This window comes from Chamaea fasciata, unplaced genomic scaffold (genome assembly GCF_029207755.1).
Source record: "Chamaea fasciata isolate MVZ Bird 193981 ecotype frontalis unplaced genomic scaffold, bChaFas1.0.hap1 SCAF_19, whole genome shotgun sequence".
Lineage (NCBI taxonomy): Eukaryota > Metazoa > Chordata > Aves > Passeriformes > Sylviidae > Chamaea > Chamaea fasciata.
Window position 1 is genome coordinate 10,159,226 of NW_027094104.1, and position 25,888 is coordinate 10,185,113.

The 25,888-nt window shown below is 47.0% G+C and overlaps 1 protein-coding gene across 1 annotated transcript in view; it reads left to right on the forward strand.

Annotated features, from left to right (window-relative positions):
- MAP2K4 (mitogen-activated protein kinase kinase 4) overlaps positions 1-25,888 on the forward strand; it is a 58,672-nt gene that overhangs the window by 21,923 nt on the left and 10,861 nt on the right. Inside the window, exons 3-4 of the mRNA XM_066200479.1 lie at positions 13,072-13,246; positions 22,696-22,815. Of these exons, the coding sequence (XP_066056576.1) occupies positions 13,072-13,246; positions 22,696-22,815 (295 nt within the window). The remainder of the gene's footprint in view (positions 1-13,071; positions 13,247-22,695; positions 22,816-25,888) is intronic.

Sequence of the window (25,888 nt, forward strand, 5' to 3'; positions counted from 1 at the left end):
ATGGTGATGTGTCTGCTAAAGCTTTCTTGGGAGGCTGCAAGCTGTCATGTCCATTTCTGTTTGAAAGGGGTGCTGTTAGCTTGGTTGCTTTCTCTGTGGTGAGGCTGGCTGAGCTTGGATGCAGCAAACTGTCCTCTTGTCCTTTATGTGTCCGTAGCAGAGGCAGTTCCTCAAAAGCAGTGTTGACATCTTCTGATTGCACGCTTCTGTCAAGTGTTTGTCTCGCAGCTGGTGTGTCTCCATCTCCTTCCTGCCTTCTTCCCTGAGATGCTGGAATGACTTTTTCCTCAGTAGGCTTAGAAACCTTTCTCTAGCCTTTGGATTTGAACTGGATATTTCAGACCTCCTCGCCCAGACGTGTTCCTGACGCGGAGTGTGTTTCTGTTCACCGAGCCACTTCGCAGCCTGGTGGAGCTGAACAGCCTGGCTTGTCCTCCCGAAATGAGCTCCACACTGCTGGGGATTGTCCTGGACAGGCCCTCTTGGTCCAGATGGGTGGGTCTGAAGATACAGGGAGGTTAATTTTTCACATGAAATTTGGGATTCTGTGGTTTGGATTCCACCCATCCAGGGTGTCCTGTTGCTTCTGCCTGAGATGGTGTGCTGAGCAGCAGAAAGTGAGGCATGGGTTTGGAAGGAAGGTCCATTCAGGTTCTGCAGCTGGGTGTGATGAAGGAAGCGTGTCTTGTTTGGTTCAGCTGGAACTGCTGCCACCAAATCTTCTCAAGAAGTGCAAAGAGATTTTCATCTAGGCATGATATGTTTCCTGCCTGTCTGTGTGTAGGGCATCCAGCACAGTTGTAAACATAATTTTACATGGGACCTGTACAGGGTAGCGCAGAATAGAGCCTGAATTATAGACAGTAGTTGGGGAATATAATTCATGCTTGAAAGGATGCAGTCTAGAGAAGAGGTAAGAGTTTTACTGGTGGCTGATGCCTGGTCAGTCAGTGAGGCTGTGTGTGTACTGTGCAGGCTGGGGAGCAGTCGAGGCTGTGGAGACCTGCCAGGTTAGCCCATGTCTCTTGTGAGTTCAGTCTGACTTTGTCACTTAGACCAGATTAACAGCTGCTAACTTTGTTTTCCCTGCAGCAGACATTGCAGAGGCTGGAGGACACAAGCCATGGTTAGGGTGAGCTCTTCAAATTCTAACCCATTATACCAACTGGAAAGCATCCCACCTTTTACCTCATCTGTCCCGTGTCCAAGTAGGATTTAGGTCACAAACAAAATTAGATTACTCCGTTATCTATGTGGAAGCTTTACAGAGCTGCTTGCAGCTGGTTGCCTTTGCTAAAAGGAGATTCAGATCACACTAACAGGAGTGATGTGATGAGGTGTGACTGTGGTTGTGCATGGTAGGATTTCTGGCTGGGCTGTGCTGCCCATTGCTCTTGAAACCATGATGGAAATGATTTAGCTGTAGATGAGATTTTTTGTTTTCTGGAAACCAACAAGCTTTGTGTTCTTGTGCAGTGATACCTGGATGTAGACTTAGAGGATTTAGACCGACCTCCTAGGAAATGGGCAAGCACAGAGAATGTTGTTTGGCATCTGGTTGACAGCATGCTGCTTCTTGAGTGTCCTGTCTGCTGGCTGGGAAGTCTCTTGACTCTCAGAGTTGCCACCTTTGAGAACCTGGTCACCAAAGCATTGCAGTGTCACCTGGAAAGGTGACAAAATGAACTAATCTCTCTTAGTGTACAAACTTGATGTTTGAAGTGTCTGGTAATTTTTTCGGGAGCATTTTTTTGCAAATTGATGAATTTTACCTTGTATTTAACCTTCTTCTTTCCAAGACTTTACAAGTTCATTTGGCCAGTGATCTCTGCATGACAGAGATTTTGTGGTCTGAAACACACTCAGGTATCTCTGGCGGTGAGTAGGTCACTGCTTCAGAGAAGGTGCTGCCAGAGTCAGTGTGAGATTTTCACTGAGTGTGCTGCTTTAAGATCTGTTTTTTTCTCTTTTTTTAAACTTTCTAAGTTTTGGTATTTCTTAAGTGCAAATCCTCTCTGCGAAGGAGCTTTTTGCTGTCTGCAGCTTCCAAATTAAATTTCTCTAGCTTCCACATCCCTTGGAGCTTCACTGCTCTAGTAGGACTGTTCTCTTCTTTCTGTAAGGGCTTGATATCCCAGCACCCCGCTTCTGACTTTTGGCTTTCTGTGTCTGGAACCAAAATTTGGACCTTGGGTATCTCCATTCAGCTAATCCACATGAATTTTTCAAGGGTGCTAAGCATCTGACTTCTGTCCCCTGCAGGGACCTGGGCTCCTTAGAGCTTCTGGAAAGTAGTGAGCCACCCTTGGGTGTGTGAATCAAATCCAGCGTGGTGTTATGTAATGACCTGACTCCCGTGGGTTCCACGTGCTTCACAGTGTTGAGTGATTGAGCTGTGCAATTATAAATTGTTGCACAAATCTCTGCATTCCCCATCCTGTGGATGGGAAGCTGAGACATGCTGTCTTTTGGAAGAGGCAGAGGTTAGGCCAGAAGCTTGTGATAGAGAGTTCAACAGGGATCTCTGATCTGTGATCCACAGGTCACTCTGTGTTACCTGTCCCCTCTGCACACGGTTGGGAGCTGCTGTCCTGGTCCTTGTGCACACAGCCATGGTCAGAGCTGCTCATTTTGGGGCAGAATTTGGACCTTGCAGCCTTGACCCTCTCGGTGTGATGCATGACAGGACCCCCACCCAGGGCTTGGGGTAAACCTGTCCCCTCCATGGTGGGAACAGCAGTGATGGGTGGGAAGATGGTGATGGTGGCAAGGCACCTTCCAAAGCTCTGAGACCTGGCCTGTCCTGCCCAGACAGGGACAGCAGCTGGGTACAGGGGTGGCACAGGAGCAGTGGTGGCAGAGGCGTTGGGCTGCCAAAGGTGGGAGAGCCTGGAGGCTTCTGTGCCTGTCCCTGTGAGCCCTCACGGCAGCACAGCCATCCTTGGCCACTGAGCTGGGACACAGATGTCTCACACACCGAGGCGTGAATGTCCTGCATTTCCTAATTCAAGGTGGGATGGCTGATGCTTCAGCTGCCTCCTCAGGGCTGTTTTCCATGGCATGTTGGGGAAAAGAAGGTGGGATGGGGTAGTGACAGAGCTGTGTTACCTGTAAAGGTATTTTTAGTTGTGTTGTCCTCACTTTTCTGGGGACACTAAGGTGGTGTCTGGGGTCAGTCACTCAAGAATAGTGGTTTTGAGTTGACTACCAGATTTTTTGTACTGAGCTGAGTGGTGTGGGGCAGGGGTGAAGCATTCTGGGTCAGTGGGAATGAGAAAGGTAGAGCAATGAGCTGGAAATGTTCATTTTCATACTGAACTTGACTCCATTCCACATGAAATCTTCATCAGTGTGGCCTGCTGGAACACAGTGTCTGGACAGCTGGGGATGTCTCCCTTGGGTAGGGACATCTCCCTCTTGAGTTCAAGGTCAGTGCTTTGATAATACCTTGTGTAGTCTGCTGAGGAAGATGATTTAGGGAAGTCTGTCATCCTGGCCATGAAGAATTGGAATTTCCCCCATTCTGCTTGCTGTACACGAGATGAGGGATGGTGCTGCCTTTCTTTGAAAGCATTTCAGGGCTTCAAGCTACGGAAGATTTGGTGTGGTGTAAGAATTTTGGGTTTATGTAATTCCTTTGATTGTGTCCTGATGGTTTTGAGGTAGCGCTGGGTCTGGCAGGAGCAGAACTGTCCCATCAGTGTGCAACAGACCCTGGGAACTCCTGAACTGCAGCCCTCTTCACTCATCCAGGAGACACGTCTGCTCCTGGCACAGCTGCAGAACTCACACCAAGATGTAACTGCTGCAGTGCTTGTTCCAAAGCAGGGAAAGTAACTCCAGGAGTTAGTATCAGCTCTTGCCTTCATGCTGTTGTGTTACCAGAAGCGAATTTTTCTCCCCTTCTTTCCTTCCCTTTATTTTGAGGTGCTGCATCCACCCACAAGGACAGCTGTGTACATGCTCTAGGAAAACTGGTTGTAAGTCTTGGTGTGTGGAGACTTTCAAAGCTTTCAGGACACCAAAATACCTCAGTCTTCTCTGAAGGGCTCATGAGAAAGTAGGAGACCAGATCTACATTCGTGCTGGATTTTTCCATAAGTAGCATCTGGATCTGTTGTATTCTCAGAGTATTGTAAGACTGGTGTGTTTGTCCCTTTGCCATTTTATCTGGAAAATTCTGTAAGCTATTCTAAAACTCACATTTCATACTTTGTAGAGAAGGTGAGATGCCATCTCCAAGCATTCAATTAGGTCTGATCAAAACCCATCAGATGGAACTGATCGCCATTAAAATTTTTCCAGGGAGCAGGAGATGCTTTTGCTCATCTTCATGAACCACCTGAGAGCATGAGATGCCCTCTTGGCTTTCTGTAGTTCCTTTCTTCTAGCCCCATGAATCTGCTTTCTGAGCTTTTTTTGTTTTGTTTTGTTTTTTTGATCCAAGGTCAATGAGGCCATAGTTGTCCAGTCCTCACATCCTGTATGTCTTAGGGGCTGGTGTCCTGGCACATGGGTGGAGTCCTCAGGCTGAAGAGACCCCAGTATTCCCATGTTTCCCCCTCTTCTTTGGGCAAGGGCAGTATCTGCAATATCTACACTGGCTTCCTGTGCAGAACATGCTGGTGTTTGGAGAGGAAGATGGGATGAAGCGGAATGTTACGTGTAACATCTCTGAATACTGTGTATAAATATATTTGTGTGTATACACACGTTTGGTCTCTACCCATTTTTTGGATAAATATCTTGTTCAATAATTATTTGCAAGTAGCAAAGTAGAACATGGCTTATGCATAGAGCTGAGCTTGGTGCCTGTGTGTCTCTGCTGTGTTGAGCAGCTGGTGGAGCTGGGCTCTGACCCTGAGTCAGTGTCACTGTTAATCTGAGAGGATCAGGCATGGACCACCACAGTTTGTATCTGATTGGACTCCAGCCCTCTGACTCCAGATGGAAAACCACATTCCTGCAGGAAGCCCCGTTAAACCAGCTCTTGGAATAAACTCTGCTTATTGCTACTCTGTGTTCTTGGGATCCCACGTTTCGTTAGAGCAGGACAGGCACATCCTTTATCTCTTCAGGCTTTAATCACCACCTCGTAGTAAAATGTCTTTTGTTTTCCCCTGGCTACGGAAGAGTGAGTCAACTCTTCTGCTTTGTGGGTTCAAACTCAAGGAATCAGTCATTGCTTTTATCTTCTGTACACATCGAGGAATGGAGAATAAAGAGAGAAGAGTCTTCAGATTCAGAAACTGCATCAACTCCACGGTTCTTTGTCGACAACTCATTCTTTGCACAAAAATGTGACTTCCAGCGTGTGCCGTGGAGGACGTTGGGTCTGAATGGACAGGATGCACCCAGGAAAATCAGCTGTTGAACAGAGTGGACATGGAAAGGATTTTGTAGTGGACAGGATGGATGTGATGGAGGTGGGGGTTGGCCTGTGGGACTGTAATGGTTTTGCTGTTCTGCTTGTTTGGGGAACAGGCTTCTGAAAGGGACTTAAATTATCTGGGTTGCCTGTGTATTGTGTCTGTGAGAACTACAGACATCCTTGATATCTGGTGGATGCTCTTGCCTCATACCACAAACACCTTTCAGTTTTGGGACACTTCAGTGAAGAGAGAGCAAATCATAAAATCACAGCATAAACTGAGTTGGAAAGGACCCACAAGGATCATTGAGTCTCCTGGGCCTGTACCCTGCAAAGAATCTCACCCTCTGCCTGGGAGTGTTGTCCAAACGTTCCTTGAGCTCTGGCAGCCTTGGGGCTGTCGCCATTCCCTGGGTAGCCTGTTCAGTGCCCCATCACCCTCTGGGAGAAGAAATTTTTCCTGATATCTAGCCTAAATCTAAATGGCCAAGCCATTTCTCCAGTGGATTATGACAACACTGAACGCTCTTCTTTGTTGGGCCCGTTTTAATTCCTTCCTTCCTCAGATAAGCTTGGAATAAATCCATGTGAGCAAATGGTCCTTCATGCCTGGTGTAAGCGGTGCCTTTGCAGAGACAAGTGTGGATCAGTTGGAAGTGATGGTTTCTGATATCTCCTGCTCCAAGCAGTGTGAAGGTGGTTGTCCTCCCTGAGGATCACAGGGGCTTTGGTAGAAGGCAGCTTGTGTTGTTCTTTTCTCTCTGATCTTCTAGGTGGGTATTTCACACCAGTGAAATAGGGGAAAGGTGGTTGTCTAGGAACATTGGTTTAGCTCCTTACAGCAGCTTTAGTTTTCTGTGAGCATCCTTGCAGAGCTTACAGCAAACCAGCTCTTGGCTCTGAAGGGTCAGTGAGAGCACCGTGCCCCAGCAGCCACCACGGAGGAGCCCAGCATGGAAAATCTCACCACACTGCTGGAGCCTGGGAATCTTCACACGGTCTGCACAAATCTTTTGTCTTAGAGAAGGGACATTTTACATAAAAGTCAAATTTGGTCTACTTCGTCTTGTTACAAGCTCTTTTGGTCACTTCTACATTGAAGTAGGTGCATCTCCGAATCAGCAGTCTCTGTCTTGCAGTCAGGTGCTTTCTTTGTCTCCCATCTGTCCTTGTCTGCCACAGAAAGAAATACATGACCAGGTGCATTCTTGGCAGTGAATTTCAGGTTATTTCAGGCTATGATGCAGCCCAAAGTTTGTGGGATGTTGTTTGGTTGTATTTTTTTTTTAAATCCCAAAGCAGAGCCCCTGGTTCCTTTGCTGTCCATGTGTCCCTGACTGCTCTGAGATAACAGGTCCTCATGTAGAGAAAGATTTCTAGAACTGAACAGCTTGAGGGACTCTGAGGTCCAGAATACAAATTTTGTTCCTAGAGAAGTCCCATAATGCAGAGTGGTGATTAGCTCTTGTAGGTTGTAGGGCTCTGGAGGGAATAAATAAGGATGTAGTTGTTCAATTCCTTCAGACTTATTTGGGAGAGGGGATCTGATGAATGGCAAGCCCACCTGGGAGAGACCACCAGTCCTAGATTGGTGGATTCAGGATGGAAGCTCGATTTTTAATTTTTTTAAGGGAAAAAGGGTTGTTAGTAAGATCTGCTTTAGCACAAGAAAAGCAGAGCAGGGATGGTCAATGTGCCTCGAGGGAAGTAGCATGTCACTAACATACCGGTATTTGGCTAATAAGTTAATAATGCATGCTTCTAATTGTAGTCGTAATACAAGTTGGAAATAAGAATTCTCATTGCTGTAAGTAAACAAATTGCTTATGACTTAATATGTTAAAATGAGTTCAAATCATCGGGTGCTGCTTTGCCCCCAAGGAGGGGAGGTTGCTTTGGTGGAAACTGGAAGAAAAAAGGTCTGGCTGTGATTTGTGCCCCTGAGTGCTCAGTGGGCAGCGTGACTTAGCTGAGTATTGTGTTGTACGTTATTGTGTCATGTGATAACAGCACCATGTTTTCCTGTCATTTCCACAACTTTTCCTGGCTGAAGTGACACACAAGCAACCCTGGGTAGTAATCACATTGTCCCGTTCAGTTTCAAAAGGAGAGAAGCGGACCTCATCCAGAAACTTTCCAGCAGGCTACAGTAAGCTTTCCTGTCTGTTAGCCATTGTCAACTCTTCTCCATCCCGCAAAAATGGCATCTCTTAAAGTAATGAAATTGTCTCAGAAATAGTGTCATTCCATCGGGTGATTGCTGTGAAATAATGATTTTGCAAATTTTTTACGGTCTGTATTGAGGTTATTTTGTTGATTCTTATGGCTGTGCTCGTGTCTCTGTTTTCTGTTCTCTCTCAGGGAGCTGCCGGTGACTCAGGAGAGGAAATAAAAAGAATCAGCATTCTCAGAAGGGTTTAAATAATTAGCTCAGGGTTTTCCAGTATTATCCTGAAGTTCTCTTCAGTTTAAGCTTTGAAATCCCAGCAATGGTGGGTTCTGTGAATGTGCTGCAGTCTGCCTCATGGCCGAGTCAGAATGAGTTTGAGATCAATGTGCTCAGTTAAATTCAGCTCAGTGTTGACCATGATGGCTGGAGAGGTTTCCTCCACATCAGGGTATAGGGTTAATTAAAATCCATTGCAACTCAGTATTTTACCAGGAGAGTTTAATACAAAATATTGACATTTTAAAAGCCTCAGCCAAGCCCCATTGAAACCAGGGAGACTCTTAGCAGCCTTGAGCATGTTCTGGGCTGAGACATGGGGGCTGTGGAGGGGCTGTGTCATCTTCCCCTTTTTGTTCTTATCTTTATTTTAATGTTTTGGAGGTGCATAAAGAGCCAGAGCAGTGCTAGGGAGAATTTCAGCCTCTTGGTCACAAGGAAAGGGAGCAAATGTGCTTTGCTTTAGTCTGGGTAGGCCACATTTTCTGTATCTCTTCTTCATGTCTAGGATTCTGTTCCTAAATATAATGAAGCGTCAGGACAGCTTACATGGATCAGAGCAAACCCAAATTAGTTCTGTCCCTCTTGCAAGCATGCTGTTTGCTTATGAAAGACAAAAATTCCTTCTTTTGAGGATCCAAAAACTTTGTGACAGCACCAACATTTCCATTCCTCTAGGCAAAAAACCAGGACATTTCTTCTGGTGACTTTTTCCAGTGAAATTCAAACTAGGGTTGATACGGTATTAGCATTGCCCTGCAGGGTCTGAAAACGGTTTTAGAAATGACACAGACTTTGGGATAGAAGAAACAAAGTTCTCTAAAACCTCTCCAGGCTGTCTGAGAGTCTTGGTAGGAACGTGTCAGCCACAGTCCGCGTTTGTACTCTGAAGTTGCACAGTGTCATTTGAGCCCTGCAGTTTGCCTGGAAGCTTTTTTGTTTGGATTTACACTTTAGCTTTGGCTGATGGACCACAAATCAGTTCTTAGAATGTCAGCCTTTTTTCCAAACCTGTGGAGAAGTAGAATATATTCTCATTAACCCCAGTGAAAATAGGAGCTGTAATGAGAGACTTCTGAGCAGAATCCAGCACCAGGCAGGCTTGGGAAGCACAGCTGGTTCGCTTGGATCTTTTTGCTTCTGCAGGTTTTATTCATGTCAGCTGTACCATGGAATATGTCAACTTTTGGGCTTCTTTGAGTCCTGCAGAGCTTTCAGCAAAGTGAAACAGAGATAGGCAGCTACCTACAGCATCTTTTTTGGCTTTGCTTCATGTCTGTTGACTTTCAATTTTGCTTAAAAAAACCCACCACCTTTTCTCTGCTTCTTTCAACAATCCTTCTTTTTCATGCCAAGGAAACGCTTGCTTTTAAAAGTTGTTGGCCTCCCTGCAGCTGGTTGTTTACAGCAGGGCTCAGGGAACTTTCACAGCCTGTCTGGGAGCTTCCCAAGGTCTCCGTGGGTCCCCACAGGAGATTTTGGGGGTCCTCTGGCCATCACAGACTTTTCCATGCGTGTCCAGCTGTGCAGCTTGTGGCGAGCAGCCTCGTGGCCGTGCCGGGCCCGGCGGTGCCTGGCGCCAGCGCCCGCCCGCCTCCTGCCAAGCTGGACACAGCTCTGACAAAAGGACAACTGTTTGGAGGAGTTGTTGTCTTGCTTGGTGCTCCTAATCCCTGGAATAACTGCTGTGACAAGCATAGTAACCATCTGCAGTGAGACCGACACATTGGTGCCTTTCAAGTGCAAGGATGGCAGCCACCTCCTCAGCCCCTTTTTTCTTTGCTTTTCAAAAGTTTTTTCTTTGCTTTTTCAAAAGCGAGATGGGGAGTTGGAAGCTCAGGCCCTGGTTGAGTTGTCAGGAGCTGTAGTCACTCTAAGGTGCTTTTGGAAATGCTACTTTTAACTGTTTGAAGAGTGTCTAGCTCGCTTCAGCTATTTATATTATATTTTTAAATTGTGTATGATTTAAAGCCCCACAAGTCCATCTTACACATCCTGGGCATTTGGAGAATATATGTCCAATTTTGCCCAGCATTCCCAGCCTTAGAGAAGGTTGGATTGCACACCTTAAAAAGAAAATGGTAAGAGAAGGCACAGATCTGCTGGCTTCTGTGCAAACTCTGAGGTGCACTTATCTCAGGGGCTGGGCACTAACTACTTTTTACCTTCACTAGACCCTGGGCTGTGTGATTTTCCTGCTGTTCTCTGAAGCAGTCTCCTGTAGTATTCAGGGCACCAGGATGTAGTGCAGGGTTTAGGCAGGCTTTTTTGCTTTTGGAGGCATGTCCACCCTATGAACTTCTGTCCTCATACATCTACAGCAGTGCACAGATAGATATCCTGCACTGGTGATGTGAAAGATTTACATCAATAAATTCCCAATTTAGACCAATGCAGAGAGTCTGTGTTCTAGATTTGCATTTTTGAGCTGCTTTCTTAGCATGGGAATCCCTTGGAATTTTGATTTACACTGAAAAAATCCTGATACAAAGCATAGGTTTTTTTTGACATTAAAAGCAATTATTGCATTCCAGTTATGATTCTTGAGGTGGGCCATACTGCTTAAAGGAAAACTGCCCTGCTTGCATATGGCAAATCAGCCAAATGAGCAAAACCTCTTTGGAAGTATCTGTCACTCTGTCAAACTGGCAATTTGGTTATTTGACCATTTCCCCGGGTATTTGAGAAGAGCTGAGCAGGAGCCGTGGTTGCGAGACGAGGCAGATGGCATCATAAATACATAATGGAAATGAAGCCAAGCTCCGAGATGGGAGGGTTTGGGGGTGGGTGGTGATGGTCTGTCTCCATCCAAACCCCTGGAGAGCTGCAGAGCCCTCGGTGCAGCCCTGGGGAGGAGGGGGTGTTCCGCAGCTCCCACCTTGTTCCCGACAGCTCGAGGCACCGTCCTGCAGCTGCGGAACAATGGACCAGATCCGCTTTCACACCACAGCTGGGGACACACAGGCTGCCTGTGTGTGACAGGGGAATAATGAATTCCAATTCGTTTTCGCTTCTGCTGTAGGGTCAGGAAAGCAAAGTTTCCTCGTCTGAAAAACGCAGGGAAGAGAGGAGAAGGGTTTTATTGCTTGTTTGAATAAATTACCTCAATGTTTAAACTTTTTAACTCCGTGAGAATTTTGATATGAAATGGTTTTTTTCAAACAAGAGCTTAAAAAGTAGCTCAGTCAGTGAAAACTCAACATTTCACCTCTCTGCTGTTTTTCTTCTGCTTTTCTCAAGAGGATTTAGCTCTCAAAGATCATGCTCCTTCGTGCCCACCAGCTGGCAGGAGGTGAGGCAGGAAATGCCTGTTTGTCTGTGCTTCCTTGGCATGGTGCTTCTCACCTCCCTTCCTCCCTCAAAACAAGAACTATTTTTGTGGCACTGACAAAACAGGATGGTGGAGCAGTTAGACAGAAACCAGTCCAGGAGCTCCCAACAGAAGCTGTCTGTGAGACGCTTGGCACATGTGGAGGTCATGTTTCTTTTCACTTTTTTTTTTTTCCATTTCTTTTTTCCTATGTTCTTTTCTTTTTTGTCATTTTGCTGCCTTTGTTTTTTTCATTCCTGGCTTTTTAGTACGCAGTTTCCATGGAGAACCCCACTGAAAGCAGGGTTTGTTATGCACAGAGGCTCTGAGATGGCATCCATCCCACCTGTGGTGTGTTGTAGCACTACCAGGTGGTTTCCCAAATCATCCCTAAGTGCAGTGTAGGGTCACTGTAGGGAACAGCAGATGGAAATCTTGAGCTGGGCAGGTTAGAGAGCAGGAAACACCATGGCAGACACAGCCCAGCAGTGGGGAGAGGAGCTGCTCCCAAACTCTTTCATCAAACAGGTCAAGGGTTCAGGACAAGCAGCTGCTCCAAGTGTGGCAGCACTAACCCAGAGTGCAGCAGAGGAAGCCATTTGAACTGTAGCTGCTCCAGTCAATTGGCCTTTTGCCCTCAAAACCTGGGATCCCAATAAAACCCAGTCATGGTTGGGTCCCCAGCTGGGTGGTGTTTGCAGCTGCTGGTGACCAACATGGGATTTATCAGCGTGGAATCAGCTGTGACCTGTTTATTCCTCGGCTGATAAACTCAGTAAGCTCCATGTGTTTGGTCAAATCCTCCATGTGTGTTCTGCTCCTTGGGCCAGAGCCTGGGCAGGCAAGTGGGGGCTGGATCAAATATCCAGTGAGTTTGATAGATCTGTCCTGTACACAGGGTGGTCACAAGTACTTGTGTGCTTTAAAATCCATGTGAGATCAGCGTGCCCTGCAGTGGGAACTGTCTGCATTGCTCTTAATGCATCTTTGAAAGTGGAAAACGTGGGCTTTTGGCTTACTTTATGACTCAAGAAGTGTGAATCAGCTAACTAACTAATGAAAAACTGAAATTTTGCATGGTATTTTAAGATGAAAAGTGTTGCAAATACTTGTGCATTTCCTGCTAATTCGATGGTAGCATTGCTGCATGTGAATGAGCCATTGGGGGCACCTTTGAACTTTCTTGTTCACAAATTTTGGACATTCATCTACTCCTTACCTGGGCAAATCGGGGTGGCTTCAGTAGGGGCAGGGTTTGCCTGAGGAAGTTAATTTAGGTGCTTGGTGAAGACACACCTGAACAGGCAGATTTTGTTTTCATATGTCAGAACGAACTTGTCTTGGTTTTTATAAATTATTTTGGATAAATTAAATGATTATCTAAATGTATTGAGTTTTGGGGGTTTGGGGTTATTTCCTTTTTTAATTGCGGTTTTCCATTAAGGGCAAACTTTTCCTAAAGTCTCACTGGTTCAGCCAGAAGAGCTTTGCCTGTATTGATAGAATCCCAGCTGGAAGGGAGGCAGGTGCTGGGATGTGGTGGTGTAGAGCAGCAGGAGCTTTGGGGAGATGGGGCTGGGAGTGCTCTTCAGGCTCTTGGTGCTGCATGTTACCAGATCCTGCTCACAGCCTGATGTTATTTTGTGCAAAGTAGAAAGAACTGTGTAAATGAGCGCTTAGAATGACTCTATGAGACATATTGAATTTTATGCTGCAGCTGGAGAAACTTATCCTTAATCGAAGCTGTGGGCAAGTGTATGTCATTTTTGATTTAACATTTTCCCTCACCCCTCCACCCCCCACCCCAACCAAAATCCTTCGTGGAGTCAGATTGTTACTGTAGCTTTGTGAACCCCTCTCTTCTAATGTTTAATCAAGTGCTGAAAAGAGACATTTAAAGACTATTTAAAATGTGGAAAAATTGCTTCCCAATATTTTTGACAGAGAGAGACTGAGAACACACAGCATTGAATCATCAGGAAAATTGAAGATTTCCCCTGAGCAACATTGGGATTTTACAGCAGAGGACTTGAAAGACCTTGGAGAAATTGGACGAGGCGCTTATGGTTCTGTCAACAAAATGGTCCACAAACCAAGTGGGCAAATTATGGCAGTTAAAGTAGGTGATGCCCATCCTTACATTTGTACTTCAGTCCGTTGGGATGCAGTGTGATGGAGAATTAAGGTTCTTCCATCTAGCACCCATTTACTGCTCTGTTCTATTTATTTCTGGTGTAAAGGCTGCTGTTTGCTGAAAATACAGTGTATAATGGGCATGTTTTCAGGTGATTTGTGAAGTTCTCCTAATTGCTGTGCCCTTTTCAAAACGTCCATCAGGAACCTGCTGTTCTGAGGGGATCACACATCTCTGGAGACTGATGATGGGGCACGGGCCTTTCACCTCTGGGTCACTGGTTCAGGTACAGCCTAGGCTGGTGGTAGGCACAGCTTGACATCTCATAGCTTCTTGGTGTCTTTTTCGAAATAAGGTAATGGCTTAAAATTAGCTGTTGATGTCAGCATGTGCCATGGTGTGGCCTCGCCAGGAGGAGCTGGAATGGAGTGGATGTCTTCTAGGGAATGTTGTGCTCTTGCTGATGTGTGATGGAGTGTCTGCTTTGTGCTTACCACGTCAGACTGTCCTGGAGGTGGTGAGTGTAGCAGGTTTCTTGACTGTCCATTTTCTACTTTATGCTACCCAAAACCTCACCTTAGAACCAGGAACAGCCTCCTCTCCCAGCTGGGCAATAATTACCTGTCTTGCCACAGCAGTGCTGCTCCCTGGGCATCTTGGAGGAGCTGCTTGTCCACGGACGTGGGCAGCAGCTGTTCTCTGTCTCTCTGGTCCTTTCCTTTGCTCACTGCAGGTTGCTAATGACATCTGCCGTTTAACTCTGTTGATGATACCAACTCTAAGTGCTCTCATGGCTCCCAGGAAAAAGCAGAAGTGAGCTATGCAGGAGTCTGTGTTGCTGTCTTTTCCAACTTTCTGTCTTCAGAATATTCCCTGATCCAGTCTGGAAACACTTGCCCCTGCTGGTCTCACATACCAGGCAGACATATCTCAGCCCTAGCTCCAGCTGCTCTGAATATAATTCCTACCTGTCTCTAGTGTGTCAGGTTACTGGAGTAACCCTCATCCTTTGATCTTCTCCAGTAAATACTGACTTCCTCACAGTGGTGGGATCACTGGTCAGGTCTCTTGAGTGTTTTTGATCACCATACAGTGCTGTTTCAAGCTGGATTTGAATCCCCAAAAGTCTCCAGTGGAGCTGGAGGTTGCCTGTAGCTAAAGGCTGGGTTCTTTCAGTTGCCTTTGGTGGAACTCACTGGTGTAGTTTGCAGGTGACAGGTTGAAAAGCACTGGTGTAGTGAAATGATTCCTGGACACCTGAATCTTCTCAGACTCAGGGTGTGTGACCTGGGTACCTGTAGTTTTGCTAAGGGTGTGAAGGGGACACACCCCCAGAGCTGAGTGGCTGTTTCCTGTAGCTCTGCAGTGGCTACAGCCGTGCGGAGAACAGCACGTTGTTGGTTTAGCTCATGTCGGGGAGAAGATGTGTCAGCTGGCACAGGGGGTCTCTGGTCCCACACTATTTGCACAAGGGCTTTTCAGCACCCTAGGTGAGCTTTGTCACTGTTGAGGGCCTGTGCTGCAGGTACAGCCATGTGGGAGGCAGGAGGCACCAGTCCTGTGTCCTTGAAGCACACGGTTGGAGATGGCATGGTGCAGCATGTTGAGCTGGCTTTCCAAGGGATGAGGTGTGTTCTGAGCCTTGGGGGCTCACTTTGAAACAAGTAAATCCCATTTGTTTACAGTGACTAAACTGTGAAATGTGGAAGTTGTGGGCTGGGCTGGTGCCACCTTCTTTTCTCAGACCCCATTTCTTTTGGGTAAGCATGGCTGGGCCTGCTGGGGAAGAAAAGTTGGAGGGTTTGGGCAACAGCATCATTTCTAAAACAGTAGTGGTAAGCGACTGTTCTGTTTGTCCCAGTGAGGAGGAAAGGCAAAATTGAGCAAAGGAAGAGCTGTGGGTGGAACAGTCAGTGAGGCCTCCAAGGCAGCAGCAGCATTCCTCAGACTGGATGGTGCAGTTCTTTGAGATGAGGTGTCAGGATGGGACTAAGCTTGGGTTAGTTCATCCCACACTCAGATTTTCCTTCCTCAGGCTCCTGATGCTTTTGGGGCAGCCATGGTTGTGCATTAATCTTCTGCTCCTCCGCTATCTTAATCTGTCCATGTTGGGAACTGTTCCCCTCCTGCTCTCTTCCTCTCAAGCTTTGTGGTTTCTTCACCGTGGAACTGTTGCCTTCAGCCATGTGTTCTCCTTCAGCTTAAAGCTCTTCTGTAAGAGGAATTTGAGAAGGGAAATTGTGTCAGTTTAGTGAGGTCTTGGCTATGATCTCCATGGCACCTGCTGCTCTGTGGTGTGGCACTGTGCTGGGGGCAGGTGACAGGATCCCCTCACAGCTGGATTGTGGAGCCAGTGCCTGGTTATTTGGGTGCTTCCCCAAGAGCAGCAGCAGTGCAGCAGGCCAAGCATCCTTGGAAGGACATTCAGCACAAAGAAACAGCTTTATGGAAGCTGCAAGCCAAAAGCTGGCTGTTGTGTACTGCTCACTAGATGCAGAGAAGATTGGTACAGGGGCCTGTCCCGACTGCTCCTCCATCCTCCACCACTCCCCAAACCTCCACTACCATTGCTGCAAATTCCCAGCGCGGTCAGGAAATTCCTACCCCACTTCTGGAAGGGCTTGCAGGTGCCATGACCGGGCTTGTCACCCCATTCTACCACAAGGAGATTCAAATCCTCCTTGTTCTGCAGGTGTGCAACTTGTAACATTGCTCATTTCCCCTTGCTGGAGTCTTCCTCTGGCTGAAGGCAGCTCCTGCTGTGCCAGGCCAGCTGGGCACCTCTGCTCACTCATCCTACTCCCCTCAAAGAGCATATCTTCAAATCCTATTGCCAGCTTCTTTCTCTTGCTTTTTGTAGCCTTTTTTTCCTGTCTTTGCCCTTCAAGGAGCAGTTCCTTGAAGCTTCCCAAGGTTTCCCCTGCTTGGTGTGTGTGGCATCAGTGCCACAGGGCACACGGGCTCCTGTGCCCCCAGGGCTCCCCCAGCACAGCCCTTTTTGCTGCACATTCAGTTTTTCTTACCACCAAAGGAAAATAATTCCTGAGGGCTGAAATATCACCAAAATAACTGGAGATCTGCAGATGGAGACGCTGTTTCCTTTCATTTTTCCCTTTAACTCATTTTGGTCTATCAGCCCATGGGTCCTGGCAGATGCAGTCTTGGCACCTTTAATGAGTCTCCTGGCATGGGCAGGGCTGCCAGGCCCTGGGTGAGTCAGGCTTTTCATCTCTGCTCCAGTCAGTAGAAAAGGAGGAAAATGAGCCTGAAATGAGCCTCGTTCTGTGCCTGGCTAAAACCACTGCAGCAAAGTTTCAGCTGGTGATGCATGGCCGGGTTGATGAGCTCTTGTCCTCAGTCCTGCTCCTCCCTCTCCTTTAGCCTTGGTCATTTTATCTGTGGATACTCCTTGTCAACGACAAAGAATACTCCTTGCAATGACAAAAGGACATTCTGAACCTCTTTGGGAATAGGCTGAAGGCTGGAGTGGGCTGCAGAAGCAGCGACCTGGTCCTCCTGTTGCTGCCACCTGCAGTTGTTCATGCACCCCATATGCTTTCTGCCATAGAGAGCTGCTTCCTAGAGCTATCAGGAGGAGGGGGAGAGGATAAAGATGGATCAAACTCAAGAGGATTTGCCTTTCTCATTCTTGCCCCTAGAAAATGTTGCATTATGTTTTCCTAATTCTCCAAATTTTTATTTACGAATAAAACCCAATCCTTTCATTCTTTAGGTCGCTTCCTTTCCGATCTTCCTGGAGATGCACTTTTTTACTCTGGGTCAACTGCCTTCACAGTCTTCCTGTCACTGAAAATACCCTTTTCATTTTCTGAAGTATTTTTTTGGCACAGGAGGTCAAGACTTTTCCAGGTGTGAAAGAGAACAGCCCAGTTTTGTCCTGTGCCAGATCTGGCTGTACAAACCAATAAATGCAAGGCCAGTTTGTGTGCTGAATCCTCACCTTGTCACGTTTCTCTTCCTGGCTCATTTTCCTGGGAGAAATCTCTTTTCCTGGCTGGTATGTGTCTGCTGCACCAGCTCTTTGTGATCTTGCCTGGTCAGGCTTCCAGTTCTACCCCCACTGTCCTTTGATTTTGCTTCTGGTTTCTTGTTTTTGTGTTAGTCTGGTTTTTCCCAGTCTGTGGCAGTCCGTAAGTGACTTGTGACCATTGTCCTGGGCTTCCCACTGTGCAGAGAGCCCTGGTTCCTCCTCAGGATCTGCTCCACTGCTGTCCTGGTTTTGTCTGAGAGGTTCCACAGTATGTGCAGTTCTCCAGCCCTTCTTGTATTTGCCCTCCAGCATCACCACGTGGTGTTGTCCCAGCTGCTCCAGGGACTGTGCCTCTTGTTCTGTGAGGGTACCACGAATTACAGGCACGTAGAGAAGCCCCATTTATTTGGATGAAATGTTTTTGTGGGAAACTTGCCCAGCTGCTGGGGGTGTGTAATTTCTGTCCTGAGGTTTCCTTCTGGCCCTGGTGGTAGTTCACACAGAAAGGATGGTTTAAAAGATCCCTGGAATATGAATAATAAAAAAAATAGCCCAAACTGGAATGAAAAATGGGGAGCATTCTTCCAGTTGGAGCAGGATGCTCTGCTTTGCACTGAAATACTGTACATGGTGTGGGTTTTATTAGCCAGGGTACTTCACAGTGCCTCTGGAAGGCTGAGAAAGCTGCTTGTTTGAAAAGTTCATAAAATAAATAAGAACATATTTTAAATAGTCAACCTCTGATGTGTTGGGTGGCTCCTGTGCTGGTCAGGAGCCTAAACACAGCAGTGTTGTCCTGAGCATCTGGTGTTCCTGGCAGTGATGTCTGAGCCTCAGGCTCAGGCAGATCTTCACCTGCTTCTCAGCTCTTCTGCCCTGCAGCAGGGAACACCTTGGACATCTGGGGTTCATCAGCAGCAGCTTCTCCCAGTTTTGTTTTAACCAGTTCAGCTGGCTGAGAAATACATCACCAGGAGACGAGTGGAGTGGTTTGGTTGACCTTCAAGCTTCTTATCACGGCCCCATGGAAGCATCTTGCACTTCTTTTTCACTGAATTATTTTTCTGTCAGGAATGGTTACAGTTGGGTAGAGTAATCCGGCTGAGGGAGAGGGAGGTTTTGTCCACAGCGTTCAGTTGTCCCTCACCTCAAAAGAAAGTGATTTTTCAGCTGTAGGCCAGAATTTTCTGTGTCTTCCAATATCCTCAGCCTGGCTGACTTGGTCCCACTGCAGTATTGCCTAGTCCAGCCTCCAGTTACAGCCTCCTCAGCCATTGTGCTGGTTTCCTGTTTTCTCTTTAGTTTAACAATATTTTTGACGTGCTCCACTTGTTCTCTAAACTTGTCCTAAGGAAATCAGAAGCATTTTCAAGATCAGTTGGGTAGTTGGAGGTGTCAAACCCAGGGGCCCATAAGAGATCCCTGTTCTTCCTGGGGAAGCCAGTAAGCCGTGGAGCTGTTTCTTCTTCTGAGCACTGTGTCTCCTGTACATCATTTTTATAGCCAGTGCTTGTTCCCTCACCCACAGCTTCAAACCAGAAGTTCCTGTCTGACTTCCTCAGGTTTCTCCATGGCAGGCTCACAGCTGAAGGAGGTTGCTAAGTATCACATGCCCCTGAGAGCAGAAATTTAATATTTATTTATACCTCCATCCTTTCCTGGATGCCTGATAGCCCATAAGGGTCCATCAGAATAATACATCAGTATATTTAGCTCCATCCAGGGGTAAATTTCTCTGTCCTTCCCATGTCCATGTGACTTCCGAAGAGAAGTCTTGGGATTTTATTGCCAAACCATCATTGTAGTTCTTCACACCGTTGAGTGACACCTTCAGAATTTTTTGTTTAAGCCATTTGTTTAGATCTGCTGGCTGAGAGAAGGGAAACCAGAAGGGAAACCTGGGGAAACCAGTGTTCCCAGTCCTGCTGGTAGGGTAGCTGGGGAGGGAGTGGATGAGTAAGAGCATAAAAGGAACATGAGATAGAGTTAGATCCTCATCACAGGAGGTGGGAAACTAGTTGTGATCTACTTCAGTCAGCAGTGAATGTGTTTTAGATGGGGAGATAGGTATTCCCATCCCCAGCAGAGACTGGGCAAACCCTCTTTTTGCTACCTAAATCCCTCCCATCCCAGGGAAAGGCTGCTTCTCCATGGCACTGCTGTGCTGAGCTTTCTGCTGAGGACACAGGTGAGCCCCGTGCCCAGGACGGTTCTGGATTGTCTCACAGCTCAAGGAGTTCAGTTTCAGTTTGGTGTTTACAGCTTTTTTTTTTTTTTTCTTTTTCTTTTCCTTTTTTTTTTTTTTTTTAAATTTTTTTTTCAACCAGTCACTTCTCACTGCACCTGAATCTTTCTGTGTGCACATTGGGCTGGATAATGTCTCTTCTGTTTTGGGTCGAGTTTCTGGAATCTGCCTGGTTTTAGGGTTCAGTGAGGCACAATCCACAGCACAGACTTTTGCTGTTGATGCTACTCTGAGCATGGCTTCAGAGCTCTTCTTCCTGGTGTTGGAAGGCTTTGTCCTAACCTGTGTTTGAATAAAAAGGCCTGGAGATTTTTCTTCTGGAGGATTTGATAGTTTAAATTGGAGGCCAACAAGGAATTGTTAAAAAGGAGACTCCATAAACTTCTACTACAAATCCCCCTTTCTCCACCTGTGGCTAATTTGGCCATGGGGTCACTTATCAGTGACTGCCTGCAGGAAGGTGACTGGGCTGAGATCTGTAAGGCTTGAAGTGAAGTCAGCCCCTGTCCATCCCTGTCTGAAATGCAGCTAATGCCTTCAAGCAGCTGCCTCACCTTGTGTCTTCCTTCCCTGCCATGTCCCATGTTCCTGGGGAGTGTGTCTGTGGGAGCTGCTGCAGTGCTTTGCACTGTGCCTTGGGTTTAGGTAGCAGGCTGTATCGTGGCTCATGTGCTGTTTGCCTGGTGACTGCTGTTGGCTTTCCTCACCTTCCCCGTTCTGCTGCTGAACTGGGAGTGCTGGGCTGCAGCAGGTTCCCTGGCACCCTGCAGCTGAGCACGGCCACCTGGTGCAGCCTGGGCTGACCCTGTCTGTGTGCTGCACTGCTTGCTGCTCCTCAGAGTTCTCCCTTTCTCTTGACTTGGCCTGTCTCCAGCACTGTTGTGTGAGACCTCCCAATCTTGTATCGTGGCATTCCTTTCGCTGCCTGAAGCAGTATTTGTTGTAGTGTCCACGCTGGCTGCTGAAGCTGTCCTCTGCCCTGTAGCTGACCCACTGTCTGTGCTCTGGGTCCTCTGCCAGCCCTTTCTTCCTGGGCAGCTTGCGTTTGAGGAGAGGAGTGTTTGGGTTCAGTGTTGCTCTGGAGTGCCATTAAAATCACCTCCACCGTACAGCGTCTATTCCACACGGCTTCCAGTGTTGGAGAAGTAACAGCAGAGGAGGAATGTCAGAGGTGTGAGGAGATGCTTTCAGGAGAAGCTGTGGACTTCGAGGAGAATGCTGTGGGGTTGGCTGTGACAGGATTGTGCAGGTGCGAGGGGAATGCAGAGCAGGGCTGGGACAAGGTCATCATTCTCAGATGACCAGTAAAAGAGGCTTTTTAGAGACAGACGTGGAGTGGGCACAGAAGGAGAATACAAGATAGAACATGGAGAAAAGCTCCTTTTGGTCCCTCACCAGAGGTGACCTTTTCAGTGTGGGCCATTTCTCAGTGAGAGGCTGAACTGTTGGTCACAGGTCTCACCATGGTGGCTTTGGCACCCATCACCTTCTGTGGGGGTCGGAGCAGTGGCATTTCCATTTCACACAGTGCTGCTGCTGTGTCACTTGGGGAGAGACATTCACTCTGCTTGGCTTCTGCCTCTCGGCGGGATTTTAGAGCTTTGTACAGTGAGGGCACAAGAGCAGGAAATAGCCAGTGGCTGTCTGAACTTGGGTGACACAGACCTGAACCAGTGACCTGGAGGTGAAGTGTTTTAGTTCCGTTCCTGGCCCGTTGAGCTTCTTCTTGCTCTGATGGTGACACAGAACCCCCCCTGCTCAGCACATCACAGGTATTACAGACTGTGGGTGCTGGGCAAGTCTCCTGACAGATCCCCAAGAACTCTAGAATTCACAGGGTGGGAAAAGGGCAAAATAAACATTATTTACTGCTCTAGGCCAAACTAGAGGTACTAGAACATTAAGAACAAATGGTTAAATACCAAAAAACCAGGATACACTACAGGTAAGGAAAACTACAGCGTTGATACTGTCCTTGTTTTGTATGAGTCGTCACAAAATGAGTCCTAAAGTACATAATGGTGCACTTTTCACATGTGGTGCTATATAAACGGCCAGCCTTGAAAGTACCTTCACTCACCTGGCCTGTGCTGGCTGATTGTGTGGTCCTGATGCCACCAGCAGTTGCCCACAGGGCCACAGTATTCATGAAATGGGTGCTAGTGTACTGCAGATTTTTTCCACAGGCTTGAGTAATTTTTCTTTCTTGGATACCCATGTAGTTTTTGTCCCTGAGGACGGTCCTGGCTGCCTCTGTTGCTTTGGACTTCTTGCCAGATATTTTTTCTTGGGTTTTTTTAATGGTTTTTCAACGTGAGTCACAGCGTCAGGATCACGATTTCTTCACTTGTGATTCAGAGAATGTATTAATTAGTGCAAGACGTTAAATATATCTGTAAAATCGCATGAAGAACTGGATGGTCGTCTCCATCCTTCATTGCCCAGTTCCATGTTTGAAAATGTGCAGTTTTCTGTTTTCAAAAGTTTATTGTTCTTTCAAGCCCAAATGAAACTTTTCATAATACATAGTGTATATATGAAGTGTAGTGTGTGTACACATGTATATCTCTGTGTACACATGGGGTATGTATCTATGTAAAGTATCTTTTATACAGTGTTGATGTTCCCTCAGCCAGTACTGGATAAAGGATTGTTTTGTGAGAAGAGCTCAAAGGACTGCTGCCCATCATTAGCGTTACCAGAGAAATGTGTCCCCTGGGTTATGTGGCAGTCCCTTCTCCCCAGCCATGGTGGAGGCTGTGGAAGGAACCTTTTTGGCTTCTGTGCTTAGAAATTTTAAACATAATGTTCCTTGGTTAAATTTCAAACCAGTCTTCAAGCCCTGTCTGACATGGTTGAGAACTGTGTGGGAATTTGTTTTGAAATGAAAGCCTGGATCTGGTGTTTTGCTGTAGTTTTCAATGAAATTTCAGCTCTTTAATTTCTTCCTGACATTTCCTCTGAAAATGTTGATAGTTACGCGAGGACTGAGGGTTTTATAGTCTGATTAAACAGCTTTAGAAGTGTTCAGTGACATTTAAGAGCATTGCTTGATTCTCTGGAGTGTTTTTGAGCACGTTTGGGGGACTGCCTGCTCTGCTTGGGTTTGGGGTCCTGGTCACTTGTCTCCACCAGCAGGGCTGAGGATGCAGTAATGGCATGGAAGTGATGAAGTCTCTGCCACTCTTCCTCTTTCAGAGAATTCGGTCGACAGTGGATGAAAAGGAACAGAAGCAGCTTCTGATGGACCTTGATGTAGTGATGAGAAGCAGTGACTGCCCGTATATTGTTCAGTTTTATGGCGCACTCTTCAGAGAGGTGGGCACCCCAAACTTGCTTCACTTGTAGCAGAGTTTGGGTTTTACCTTGTTTTTTCTCTTTGTAATTTCAAACTCATGCTAAGGAGGAGAAAATTGGTTCTTGTTAGGGTTTTTGGTTCTCTGGTTTTACTCAAGGGTGTTTAGCCAGGAGACCCAGGTGTCTGGACACTTCTGAGCAAGCAGTTGGTGCCTTTGCAGCAGGAGTTTTGGAGAAGATCAGTGTTGAAACCTGACTCTTGCTTCTCCTTCCTCCTGTAGTTCTTCTGCAGGCTTGGATTATCCCTGCTCCTGTAATTGCTCTGTTGTTGAAACTGCCACAGTGTAAGGGGACAGACATAGAGCCCCTGCCTGTTTTCCACTACTTCAGCACAAATTCAGTACCTCTACTCAAGGGAAGAAGGGCTAGAGACCTCAGGGCTGCTGGTGGTTTTTGGGATTATCAGGCATAGCAGCCTGTGCAGAGTCTTGTGGGGTTTCACTGGAAAACTTTTAGAGAGAGGTCAGTGTTGTTGGTAAAACCCAAAACTGTGTCTGAATATTCAATTCCTGCTTCTAGAGAGTCTGCCTCTGTAATTTTGCCAAGTCACTCCTCTGGCTTTAAGTCTCATTCTCTAAAATAAGCATAATAATACTTCCTTTTCCCATGCTCTGATCTTTTTGAACACAGAGCCATTTTTGGCCAACTGGCATTGTCCATGTTCACACAGTACAAGCTCTGACCATGTCTGGAGCCCCAGCTTGGCTGGAATTTTCCAGCTTTGCTGAGATTAAGGTGACAAGGCTGTCAGCTGGTGTGAGGAAAGGTCTGTGGACAAAACAGTGTCTTGCCAGATGCTGATGAGCAAGATGCTCAAAGCTGTGCAAGCCTCTCACGTCCTTTCGGCTCTGGGTGCATCCCAGGATGTAAATGTAAATACATAAGCAATATAAAAACTTACATTAATCAACACCGAGATGTCAGCTTGGCTGCACTCTTTGTCATGTTCAAAAATCTCATCATCCTGCAGCCAGGCAGGGCTCCCAGGGCTCCTTGCATGCTCTGTCCGGGAAAGGTTTCATTGGATCTGTCTGATCCCCCAGTCTTCATGTCAGATCTGTTCTCAGATAACTGTGAAATATCCAGGTCACTGCTGCACCATCCCCTGGGGTGTAAGAACTCATGGGACATTGCTGAAGACCCAAACTCTCAGGAATTCTGCAGCAAACTATATAAAACAAAGCTCTTTGTTCCAGCATTTCAAGGTGAAAAGTAAGGAAATCCTTCTGGGATTACCCGCTCTGAGCTGGGATTCAGGTTCTCTGGATGGAGTGGCTGATGAGAAATCTTCTTTGCCTGCTCCTAAAAGGTGAAAGGCTTCCACGTGAGCCTCTTTACAGGAGTTTAACACACTGAATAGGCAGTCAGAGAGTTGGCAGGATCCGAGCAGCTCCAGGAGAAGCAGCAGGGCAGCTGGCACCAAGGGAAGGCAGGCAGCCTTCCACAACAGGGACTGTTTGATGTGGAGAGGCAGAGCTAAGCTCTGAGATCCTGACAGTTTGGGAATACTAAACCAAATTGGACAAAATTATGCAAGGTCTTACTTTGTAGCCAGGCAAGTGTCCCAGCTTGCAGTCAGGGAAGTAGCTGTGAACACAAGTTCCTGTGGCAGCCTCTGAATACCAGCAGTTTGATTTAAAAAGGCAGAAAATACTACACAAAAACTGCTGTAGTTGTATTTTCTCTTGCTTGTTCTGCATTTTGTGATAGGGAGAGCCTTCTTTGGGTCCTGCTTGACCTGGTTGAAGAGGATCTGGCTGCTCATGTGTTTCCTCTCAAGGCTGCACTTGATAGATGAGGGAGGAAAAAAAAAGTTGTTTGACAGGGGTTCTGCAAACATTTCCCTTGAGTCTCTCCTTGTGAGAAAAGAGGAGCTGTGGGCTGAGCCCACAGGGCTGCACTGGTACCCCCAAGACTTTGGCCCCAAGCACAGCTGTTTCAAGAGGTTTTTTGGTCTGAGGAAAAAAAGTGGTCTTCTTTTCTTGCCTGTCTGCTAAAAGCTTTACAGCTGCTCTGGTTTGAAACAGGACCTGTAAAGCTGGGAATGTTTGGGTAGTTACCATGACCACACGAGTGGCTCTTCAAAGTACCTGTTCTGATAGTGTTTCTTTTAAAGAGGGGAAGAGGAAAGAAGCCTTGTCTGACTTGGAATCTCAGGAGTGACTCCTGCACACTACAAGTCTAAACCAACACAGCCAAGTTTAAACCAACAAGTTCAATACTTGTTAAGATAATTCAATGAAAAATTCATTGCAAGTTGCAGAACATGCCTAGGAAGCTGGGGAACTTCTGCTGGCAGGGGAGAAGAACTGGGATGGATGTGTTGGTAGCACAGTGCTGGGCTGGTGTGAATTGCTGACACAGCCTTGCTCAGTTGTTTGATCTCTTTGCTGTTGGTGCACCTCTCACTGTTTTCATGGAAATCCTTGACTGTGCTGCCGTTCCTCAGCACATCTGTCCCTGTTGTCAGTCCCTGGTCTGTAGGCAAAGTGTCCTGTGTGCCATGTAAATATATAGTGGTGGTGGTGACATTTGTGAGTCTCTCTCACTGGTGCGGCTGCAACTTGCATAAAGAGCTGACTGCCCCTGCAGAGAGCAGATGTGATAAACCTTCAGCATTTGCATCATGGAGTGGTGGGTGTTGGCAGGGACCTCTGAGGTCACCTCTTCCAAGCCCCATGATCATGTGGGGCCACTTGACCAGGATTGTGTCCAAACAGCTTTTGAATCTCTCCAGGGATAGACTCTCCTGGGGCAACCTGTGCTAGGGATTAGTCCCCCTCACAGAAAGTGCTTCTTCATGTTCAGAGGGAACCTCCTGAGTATCAGGTTTGTGCCCTGCTCGTGTTGCCCAGCACCACTGAGAGAGCCTGGCTCCATCCCCTGTGCAGCTTCCCCTCAGGCTGATGAGATTCCCCTGAAGCATCTCCAGGCTGAACAGTCCTGGCTTTATCAGCCTTTCTCATGGGGGAGAAGATGCTCCTGTTCCTCTGTCATGTTAGTTGCCTTTTGCTGGAGTCTCTCTTGTAGTGCC